This window comes from Pteropus vampyrus, unplaced genomic scaffold, assembly GCF_000151845.1.
Source record: "Pteropus vampyrus isolate Shadow unplaced genomic scaffold, Pvam_2.0 Scaffold208, whole genome shotgun sequence".
Lineage (NCBI taxonomy): Eukaryota > Metazoa > Chordata > Mammalia > Chiroptera > Pteropodidae > Pteropus > Pteropus vampyrus.
Genome location: NW_011888989.1, coordinates 3,056,251 through 3,067,808, shown reverse-complemented (window position 1 = coordinate 3,067,808; position 11,558 = coordinate 3,056,251). Strand labels below are relative to the sequence as shown.

Sequence of the window (11,558 nt, the reverse complement as noted above, 5' to 3'; positions counted from 1 at the left end):
GCCTTATTTCCCTTGTGCTCAGAAGGATCTATAACCAGCTCACTTAGTCTCAATTCAGAGGCATATAAACTGAAATGGTTTTGTTTTTCCTCCAGTCATTGTTTTCAGCTGCCTCTGTTAAATCTCCCTCAATATCTTGTTTACTGGTCACTTTCGTGGGCCATCATAGTTTTTACGACTTCCATCTCAGAGTCGACTTAAGTCTTATTTCCTGACTTTCATCGCTATCTCTCTCCAGGGCTCATACTGACTAAATGGCCAATGGTGACTAAATGCTGGTTTGCTTGTGGGGCACATCTGGTCTTTAGAGCTCCTGCGGGAACTTTCGCTGCACATGGCCCCGATGGGGAGGATCTGGCTCTATGTCCCCAACCCCTGCCTGTCACTAACCTGGGGCTGTAGGGTTCCCCTTCCACCATGGGAAGTTCTCAGGTGAAAGGAGCAGGACAGAGGGTCCAAGACCAGCTTCCTTCCACTGTATCCACTACTGTTCTTACTGTACCACATCAAGGCAGACTGCTCCACCACCATCTGTGCTGCCATTGCTTTTTCTATGAATGGAGGCTGGACCCAAGCCCAGCTGAGTCACTCACCAGGCCTTGTAGCCTGGCACCAGGCTGCATGAGACATGAAAGCACCATTTGGCATAGCACCTGCCTCTGAGGGATGGGCCACATCACTGCCCAGTGGGCAGAAGCCTCACTCCTCCAATAATACTCCTCCACAGACTTCTCTGAGGGCTGGAGTGGCAGCAGCGGTGGGTAGAGTCAAAGGGCAGTGTCTATCGCCACCTTGAGGAGGGGTCTGGCTCCATCTCTGAGTCTGACTCATCAATTCAGTCAGCAGAAAAATTCCCACTTCCCTACCTCTGCGTCCGAGAAAGACAAAATACCTGGTGACAGAGTGATTGAGATCATCATGGATGAATATGCTTATGTCCAGCTTTTACTATCATCTCTGTTCTTTCTTTGGTCTTTGCTTCTTTTGGGGGGCTCTCTGTCCTCATAATAGGTGTGAAATTTTAAGATGGACTCCCAAGCTGACCAGAGTACCATGTGGTCATGGAAAGCAGGTAAACCAAAGAACCAAACAGTCCTGGGGGGGTTTAAAGTCTCCCTTAGTTACCCACCGAGCCTCTGTTTGATTTCTTGCATGGCAACAAAACTAGGGAGGGCAAGATGAGTGGCATCTGAAATACACTTTTCTGAAATATACTTATAAAAAGGTGGGATACAGCTCCTGGATAATTTGTTAGAAGAGTGCACAGAGGTCAACTCTCAATATGCAGGGAGCAGCCCTTTTCCTGGTTCTCCTGGGTGCCATGTCAGGTAGGAACTCCATTTTGCCATCTCGCTTGCCTTACTCAGTTTATATGATATTATTGTGTGATGAGGTCTCCAAAGAAGAAATTGCCTCTGGGAAGCCTAGATCAACTGTGGGCTTATCGTCATGATGAATGAGATGATGTAGCAACAGGGAGCTCTGGGAGGCTCGGGTAGGGGTAACCCAGAGAACAGGGGTGCCTAAAGAAGCCACAATCTAGCCCACGTTTGTGCAGACTTTACTTTCTCTCTTGTGTTAAATGGCCTGAGCTGTAAGTCCTTCCAAGATCCAAGGTTGGAAAAATAATTTTCCTAGCAGAGCTTTGTGCTGTAGGGGAGGAAAATTTTTCTACTCTCCTAGGTCCTTTTGGCTGGTCTATTAATTAAATCGACATAAGACAAATTAAGAATAGAAAAACAAATTTAATTATGTATGTATGGGGGCCCCATAAGAATACGAGACCTACAGGCAGTCAGGCAATTGAGCCTCACAATTAGAGGATACAGAGAGAATTTTGATCTCCAGGCCCTGCTGAGCTCCCCCAAAGCCCACCACACTTAGCCCATATTCTTTGCAGTTACCTTTGGTGATAGCTGTCTTCCTAGACCAGGACCTCTATCTAAATTCTTTAGGCAGTTAAAGGGGCAGTTAAAAAAAAAAAAGGAAACTGTTCCTGAAGTTTTGGGGCCTTGATTATTTTTAGCCTATAGTAGTCTGCATGCCAAAGTGGAACATTCTGGGGAGAACTTGTTTTGAACCCCTTCAGTGTGTATGTCAAGTCAGTCTTTGTGGAGATTCTAGCCTTTCTCTGGAGACTTTTGGGGGCAACTTGAGGCTAGCGAGTCATCCTGTGGAAAAAATGAGGTACTGAGGGGTGATTGTCTTAGTCTTGGGCAGAGAAAATGCCTTCTGGTGAGAGTCAAAAATCCGACCTACGCTTCTTGCACTTCCTCTTCCTTATTTAAGAGCTTTGAGAATCTTGGATGATCTTTTTAATGCTGTCAGCTTGGATTATTGAAATTGAGGTTTTTAAATTAAATCTTATTTTTGAATAGGTAGTATATGAATAATGTATGGAATTCAATCATGTTAAATTTGCTGATTAATTTGGAGGTAATTGACATTTTTTATAAGTTATACTTCAGTAAAATACTTAGAGGAGTGTCTGGTACGTAGTAAATGCTTAGGAAACGTTAGTCATTATTGTATGTGACGCTGAGACTTCCTATCCAAGAACGGGGTTCCAAATACTTGTTCAAGTCTCCATTTGTTTTCCTCAGGAATATTTTAGAATTTCCTTTATAAAGGTCTTGCACATTCTGATTCTGTTTATTTCTAATTCTTTAACTTTCCCTTTTTTTCCCCTGCATTTGTAAATGAAATCTTTTCTTCCCTTGTATTTTTAAATTGATATCATAATGTATAAAAGACTATAAATGAATGATCTTATTATTTGTAATGATTTTCAGTTGATTCTCATGCATTTTACAGGTTTGAAAATAATAAAAATTTGTACTTTTCCTCAACTATTTTCTATCCTTGTTTCTTTCTCTTAGTTAATTTCTGGGCCTGTACCTTTGGACTGTTATTAACCAATGGTAAGAATGTACATTCTTGTTTTGTTCCCCATTAAGCATGACACTACTTTTTGGTGTAAAATGTTTTATATATTAAGAAAACAGCTCCCCCACCCCAGCTTTATTGAAATATAATAGACAATCAGTTGCTTATATTTACATTATACAATTCAATGAGGTTTTTTTTCAATTATAGTTGGCACACAATAACATACCAGTTTCAGTTGTATAGCATACTGATCAGAGATCCATGTAACTCACAAAGTGATCACCCCACTAAATCTAGTACCCGTCTTCCTCCTTACATATTTATTACAACATTATTAACCATCTTTCCCACATTACACTCTACATCTCCATGTCTCTTCTGCAACTATTCATTTGTACCTCTTAATCTCTTTGCCTTTCTCCTTCCAATCCCCCTCCCATCTAATATCCACCTAAACAGTCTCTGTATCTATGAGTTTATTTCACTTTTGTTGTGTTGTTGATTTTGTTCTTTAGAGTCCACATGTATGTGAAATCATGTGATATTTGTCTTTCTTTATCCAACCTATTTCATTTAGCGCAATACCCTCTAGGTCCATCAAGGCAGTATCTTTTTCCATCCCCTTCCTTTTAGTCTGTGTGTGTCTTTTTATCTGAAGGGATCTTATTTTCTTATCCATTCAGCCACTCAATCTTTTGGTTAGAGCACTTAATTCTTTTCCATTTGAGGTACTTGTTGATAAGAATATAATAGTTATTACCATTCTTTATTCCTGTTTTGTCAACATGTTTTTTCTTCTTAAAGAAGTCCCTCCAACATTTCCTGTAATACTGGCGTGGTGGTGATAAATTCCCTTAGCTTATTGTCTCCGAAGCCCTTGATCTGTCCTTCAACTCTAAATGATAGATTTGCTGGTTAAAGTATTCTTGGTTGCAGATCCTGGGTTTTCATCACATCGAATATTTTGTGCCAGACCTTTCTGTCCTGCATAGTTTTTTTTTGAGAAATCAGCTGCCAGTCTTATGGGTGCTCTCTTGTAGGTAATTAACTGCTTTTCTCTTGCTGCTTTTAAGATTCTCTCTTCATATTTAACCTTTGGCATTTTAATTATGATGTGTCTTGGTGTGGGCTCCTTTTGATTTCTGGTTTTTGGGACTCTCTGAGTTTCATGGGGTTGTATGTCTATTTCCTTTACCAGATTAGGGATGTTTTTCATCATTATTTCTTCAAATAACTCTTCAATGTCTTTTTTTTTTTTCTTCCTAGTACCTCTATGACATGGATATTTTCACATTTAATAGTGTCCTATAGGTTCTCTAAATTATTGTTATAGTCTTGGCTTCTTTTTTCTTGCCATTCTGATTGATTGTCCTTGGCTTCCCCATCTTCTATGCTGGTGATTCGATTCTCTTCTTTATCCACTCTGTTTATTCCATCTAATATACTCTTCATCTCAGATAATGTGTTCTTCGTTTCTGACTGGCTCCTTTTTATAATTTCCATTTCCATTTTTATTTTATTTATTTATTTATTTTTAATCTCTTTGTTGAAGTTCTCACTGAATTCACCTACACTTCCTGGAAGTTCGTTGAGCATCTTTATAACCAGTGTTTTGAACTCTGCATCCATTAGATTGCATGACTCCATTATTTCTTGTTCTCTGCTCTTTTCTCTCATATGGTTTCTGCTTCTTTGTCTTCCCATTTTGGCTGCCTTTTCATGTCTGTTTCTATGTGCTAAGTAAAGCTCCTAAGTATCTTGGTCTTATTAGTGTGGATTTGTGTAGTAGGTGTCCAATGGCACAGTCCTGAGAGGGGTTCAGTGACAGGCCAAACTTAGCCTCAGCCTGTGCCCCTCTGGGGCCACTTGTTAAGATTCAGCAAGCGATCCACAGATGCTGTGTTTATAGTTGCCTCAAGAGGTCATGCCAGAAACCAAGGCCAGCTGCCACCAGTGTGTCTTGGCACTGCTCTGCAAGGAGCACCTGACTTGCTGAGGATACACCTGGATGTGGCTTGGATGGAGCCACGAGTTGGGGGAGGCGTAGTTTCAGGGAATCCTCTGGGTGGAGTGACCTCTGTTATCCAGTTTGATGATGTCTCAGCTATAATGGCACTGAATCTGCATGCTGGGAGGGGGAAGGGCTCAACAGAGGAACAATGGATACCTTCGGCACTTCTATACAGAAAGAGTCTTGCCTTGGCCCTCACTGCAACAACTCAGTGTCCCCCTGTAAGTCCTGCCACTGGTGCTCAGAGCGAGCAGATCCGTCACCACAAGTCCAGTCATGGATATGGCCCCTTTAAGAGATGTCTGCAGCTGCCGGCTGCCACTGCTATGGCCTCTGTCCGTCATCTCTCTGACCTACCTCCTCCCATTGCAGGGTGTTTTTAAATTTCTTTCCCTAATTGTTGGGCTTGTTCATCTAGATCCAAGGTGATTTTCCTTGCTGTTTGCTCTTTTTGTCACAACTTTGATTTGGTCGCCAGAGGGATGAACAGAGCCTCTCCCACCTAAGCCAATTTTTCTCTCTCAAGAAAATAGCTTTTTAAAAAAATAGTGGAGAATGCAGAATACAAAATCTTGTTTTAATTTTTAAATTTTTAAATTTTTTTCAATTACAGTTGACATTCAATATAATTTTATATTAGTTATAGGCGTATGGCATAGTAATTAGACATTTATATAAGCTTTTATTTTTATTTAGGGTATTTATCTCTAAATCAAAATGGATTTTTAAATCAAATTCTTTTTCAAGATCTATAGAAATAATAATTTGATTTTCCCCTTGATCTGCTAATAAGATAAATAACTGAGTTTCTTAATATTGAACACTCTTTAATCTTAGGCTTTTAGACTCAGCAGAGAGTGGGAGGAAGCTAGGCCTTGAGCAGATGAACTGAAGTAAACATTTGAGGTTTTTCCCAGAAATATAGGCTTTTATAGCCATAATCATTTGAGATAAGAGGTGACGTTTATTGCCATTGGGGGAAGAGTGAGGTTAGAAAAACCCAATGTCTCATACTAAACACTATCATTTAGAACTTTATCATCAGATGTGTGAAAGGAACTAATCACAAAGGTTTGCAAGAAATATTTGAGATTTCTTATAAAAACCACATTCAAATCTCTCCCTCTCCAAATGACCATGATTAGACCATGCTTTTGCTCCTACAGGTCAAATCCTGGTTTTTTGGAAGGTCTGCTGTGATACAAACTGTTTCTTATCTTTTTTTCAAGTCTAAGAACCTGACCCTTCCCATCACTCTCAAATATCAGGGTCACAGAGGATTGGACAAGGGGGACAGTCATACCAGTACCTGCATTCAAGGTATGAGAAGCAGGCATCACCATAATAATTTGAAACAAAATAACAAGCTCCAGTATCCTATCATTTGGTCTAACTCCTATGTATCTTCCAGGGCCCCACTCAAGCCCCACCTTCCTCATGGAGGCTTCCCAGATTGCCCTAGCTCTTAGTAGGCACTCTTCCAGCTGCACGCTGGTACTCCTCTTGCCTGCACATGGTATGCATGCCAATGGTTTAATAAGTGCCTAACACAGAACAACTGCTCAGTGGAAGGTGGCATTAGTTACTTTACTGTAATTCATCTGGTATGTGTCTGTCCTGTCTCCTCAACTGGAATGTCAGCCCTGCAATAACAGGTTTCATATCTCTTATTGCTCTGTGGTCCCTGAGTGCCACATGCTTACAGGATATCCAATAAATGTTTTTGTTTATCATCATCTCTTTTGGGGTCTTCTTTTTTCGCTTTTACTGATACTCCTTAAATGCAGAAATTTAGATCTTCTGCCTGCTTAATAGTGTCATGTTAATTAGCTTCTGTCCTTTCTACCTCCTATTAAGATGAGAGAAATGAAACAGTTTCTCTTTGAGACACTATAGTGTCTCAAAGACACTATAGGCCCTGCAAGAACATAAACTACACAAAACTCTCAACTGGACCTGTGGAAAGAGTTGAGACAAAACAATCTTCTGACTCTATCAGTACCAAAGGACCATGTGCCATTCCCAGAAGATAGAGGACTTAGCAAAGCCCCTTTGGTATGTTTAAATAAACTGTACACTGAAGTTGTCTACATTTTGAGAAAGCCTCCAGGGAACTAGCTTTTTCAGGGAATTCCAGGGAATTACTCTTATGGAAATGAAAAATACCGAAGTGTTTAATGAAAGAAGGGGTCCATGGTAGCTGGAAGATCTGCATGAATATGAAAAAGGTACTAGGCCCATTGACCTGAGTTTTGTCCACTGAGCCCCCGGCATGGGGCCTGGGAGTTTGGGAGTGGTTTGTACCAGCCTGTAAGCATTGCTCATTAATAACAGTGAGATTAATGATTTGCTCTTGATCTGGGCGAGACCCTTGTAGCGCTCTGTTGTGGAAGCTGGCTATGTAACAAGATGGCATCTACATGACCAGCAAAATATAAACATTTCCAGTAGACTCTATTTTGGGCTCCCTGGTTCCAAGATATTAGTGGGTATATTAGTGGCTCCTGATCTGGGCAAGAGCATTTTGTCATGGCCCTTAGGAAAAAGAGTACAGCAGGAGCTGGCCCCTGGCCGCTCCAGTCCTCATGTTGTGAGGCAGCTTTCAATTATGAGGCATATCTTTAATGTTGTCGCTATGCTGCCTTTTCTGTAGCAAACTGTAGATTTATAAGCATTCTTTTTGGGGTCCTGTGAGTCTTCTTTAGCAATTGAACCCTGTTTAATGGCCACTGTTAGTATAGTATCACAGTCCTGAGAGATAGGGTTGACAAAGAGCCCCAGAGAAGTTAGGGGACCAGCCCAAAGTCGCAGGTCAAGTAGAAGCAAGGCTCAAACTTGAAGTTGCTCTTTTCACACTTTCCTCTGATTTCTTTCACTACCTTTTTGATTAGTTACTAGAGAATGAATAGATATTTATTGTCAGTCTCAGGTGAATACTGCCCTGCGTACAGAAAACAGCTGTAAGTGAGAGCAGCTGCAACCCAGAGGGAGCGATGACATCAGCCCTCATTCCCTAAACTACATCATTACCTTTAGTGTCCAAGGCCCAGTGTTGGCAGCTTCTTCCTCTATAACTGAAGCTGCAGAGGCCTTAATTATTCTAACACGCACTCCAGGAAAAGGCTTCGTTGGTCCATTTCTGGCAAAGCAGTGATTTTGCTCATTTTAACAAGCGAAGCCATCATCAATCCAGATCTTAACCACAAGTGAGATATTTCAGTGGGCTCAGTGACTGACAATAAATCTTTGGTGTGCTTTTTCTTCTTCAAAGTGTATGCTTCAAGCAATTTTAATTTGATTCTTAATTAAGATGCATGTGTAAGTCAAATTTCATTAAGGCCTCTTTCTTGTTCTACAGCATTCAGACCACCAAAGACAGTTTGGATGACCAGCCTTGGAAGGGAAGCACATGGTATCTTAGGGAGAGCCAGTCCCTGACTCTTAACATTCACCCTACCACTGATTAGTTGGATGCCTTTGGACACACCCTTTAAACTTATTTGCATAATGAATAGGTTAAACATTTTGTGACTTTTTTGTCTTATTAATGCTCTATTTTTAAGGTGAGGAACCTAGCCACTGATTATTATTATTATTATTATTGCTATTACAACTGCTGCTACTATTTTTTTTTTAAGTAGCAAGGAAGTTGGAGAACCTGGGTATTGAATTAAGAGTCAAGAGAGCCCAGCTTAGCTACCTTTCCCCAGAGTGTCTACTATAATTTTAGAATTCAGTTGCATGACCCTGACACACATGAACATCTTCAGCAAGAATGCCAGCATATCCAAGGTCACAGTCCGGCTTTATCCATTCGTGGAAGAGACAGTTTCCAACACAAATTGTTTGAGGGGCACTGGATAGATATCCTTCTCTCTCCAAAACATCTTCCTCACTGCCTGAGAAATATGACCATTCAAGGAAGACTATGAAAAGTTCTGTCAATGTAAGGAGAAAGCATGGAGCCATGCAGAGTCCTGTTCTTGAAGTTAGCTGCTTGGGCTGGAGGGCTGGTTCTTTTGTGAAATTAGCCTCTCAAATACAGGGCTTACTGAAATTATAATTAATGTAAGAAGCTCAATGGATACACTCCCAGCAAAGCAAACTAGGAGCTGTCAGCTAGGAATATTAGGGGGGCACAGTTTCCTTAGCTTCCCGTTCCCCAAAGGAGACACGCTGAGGTGGTGGCTACAGCAATCTGCCTGTTTAGAGGGAGGCAGTGGAAAGCCCTGAGTAGAACTTCCCAAGCCTCTCGAACCCGAGCCCACATTGAGCTAATATTTCAGCACGATTCTTTATGTTTTTCCAAAAGCAGCCTTTTATAGATCTCATCACCCAAATCTAATATCTGGGTTGAGGGGCCACTTTCTTACTAGCCCCCAGAGCCATCTTGCTCCACTTACTGAGTATGTAATCTCAGGAGTGTGAAATGGCTATGGCAATACTTACGTTGTGCTGAGAGTGGATGAGATTAGGCAATAAAGTAGCTAGCACAACGCCTGGTGAGTAGGTGCTTAGTAAACACAAGTGGTTACTGGTGTTAGTTTATTCATTTGGGCTGGGCACCACCTTACTCCAAGGAATTCTTGAGAAAAACCTAGTGAGCTATATCTTTGCTTAGATATGAGCAGAGGCTTCCTTCCTTCTTGGCTACAGGGGGCACAAGTCCTGGGGGTGGGTGGGAGGGGGTGGAGAAATTGACAAATTGCCAATCTTTCATTTTGCTTATGACTATTTTTGTCCTGCTGAATAGAATAGGAAACATGCTCATGAACAGCTGCGGGGGGAGGCAGGGGATTTTCATTTGTGGGAAAAGAGGGCAAGAGGGATTTATGCCTAAAAAATCCAACCCACCAAAGCGACCGATTATTTTGCTCATTTGGAAAAGCTATTTTTGGGAACTATTTGCCTCTAGGTGCTCCAAGTATACTATATAGCTTTTGGTTTTTTATCACAAGAATGCTATAATACTAAAGTCAATTTTAATAGATTAAAAAACCTATTCATATTCACATCACCCTAAACATCAGCTATTTTGATATCTGAGTCCTTGTACCATCCTTGTCAATAAAACTGGATAATTCTACGAGCAAAAATAACTTATGCATAATACATTTTAGTCTTTAATCTAAATAAGATAATTTTAGATTTATGAAAGTTTGTATCAATGAATGTGTTCATATTTCAATTTTTCCTACATTTCCATTATTTCTTTGCATCCCCTCTCCCAAATTTGAAATAAAAACATTCTCTTAAAAAAACCAGTATTTTCCCACATCCTGTTTGTTTCTAGAAACTTTATACCTTCAAGTAGGAGAGATCCTTCCACTGTCACCCTGTACCTCCTCCCATTGCAAGCGGTTTACCTCCGGTGTCTAATGATGGCCAAGATCAGGGACCTGACTGAGAAGTAGCACAGCAGTGTACATTTTGGCTTTGTTACTTACTACGTAGTCTCCCTTTATCCATGGTTTTGCTTTCCACAGTTTCTGTCACCCTCGGTCAACTGCGGTCTGAAATATTGAATGGAAAATTACATAAATTAACAATTCATTAGTTTTAAATTGCATGCTGTTCTGAATAGCGTGATGAAATCTCTTGTCATCTGTAGTCCTCCTTCTCTGTCCTGCTTGGGATGTGAATCATCCCTTTGTCCAGGGTTTCCATGCTGTAAAGACTCCCTTCCTGTTAGTTACTTAGCAGCCATCTCTCAAGGTATCCCAGTGCTTGTGTTCAAGTAACTCTTATTTTAATTATGGCCCCAAAGCAAAAGAGTAGTGATGCTGGTAATTTGGATATGTCAAAGAGAAGCTGTAAAATGCTTCTTTTAAGTGAAAAGGTAAGTACAGAAAGATATTTTGAGAGAGAAACCACATTCATATAACCTTTATTACAGTATATTGTTATAATTGTTCTATTTTATTATTGTTGTAGTAATCTCTTACTTCGCCTAATTTATAAATTAAACTGTAGCATACGTATGTGTATATAGGAAAAAGATAGTATATATAGGGTTTAGCACTGTCTGTGGTTTCAGGCATCCACTGGGGATCTTGGGCCATATCCTTGAGGATAAAGGGGGACTACTGTATTTACATAGCTTGGTTTACTCATCTGTAAAATAATGACATGATATCTATCTGAGAGGATTGTTTTGAGGAGTAAATGACTGAAAGAATTTTACATTATGCCCTATTTGGAACATCAAATAAGTTGTAATTGTATTAGTTTCTGCGTCTTGTGTAACAAATTACCACAAATGGGATGGCTTAAAACAACAGACATTTATTCTCTCACAGTTTAGGAGATCAGAAGTCTGAAATCAAGGGGTTGGCAGGGTTGGTTCCTGCGAGAAGCTTTGAGGGAGAATCTGTTCCATGCTACCTCACAGCTTCTGGTGGTTGCTTGCCATTCCTTGGCTTGTACCTGCATCCCTTCAATTTTTGCCTCTGTCATAACATTCTTCCGTGTGTATCTGTGTCCTGTCCTTATAAGAACACCAGTCATTGGGTTTAGAGCCCATCCTAATCTAGTAATGATGTCCTCTTAACTAATTACATCTGCAAAGACTCTACTTCCAAATAAAGAACATTCTGAGGTTTGAGGAGGATGTGAATTTTTGGGGGGACACTATTCAACTTCCTATAGTAACCATCAT

The 11,558-nt window shown here is 40.5% G+C and overlaps 1 protein-coding gene across 1 annotated transcript in view; it reads left to right on the top strand.

Annotated features, from left to right (window-relative positions):
- The first annotated feature begins 1,026 nt into the window (after positions 1-1,026).
- Positions 1,027-11,558, top strand: part of CDHR3 (cadherin related family member 3) — a 62,405-nt gene continuing 51,873 nt past the window's right edge. Inside the window, exon 1 of the mRNA XM_023537990.1 lies at positions 1,027-1,072. Coding sequence (XP_023393758.1) covers positions 1,027-1,072 — 46 coding nt within the window. The remainder of the gene's footprint in view (positions 1,073-11,558) is intronic.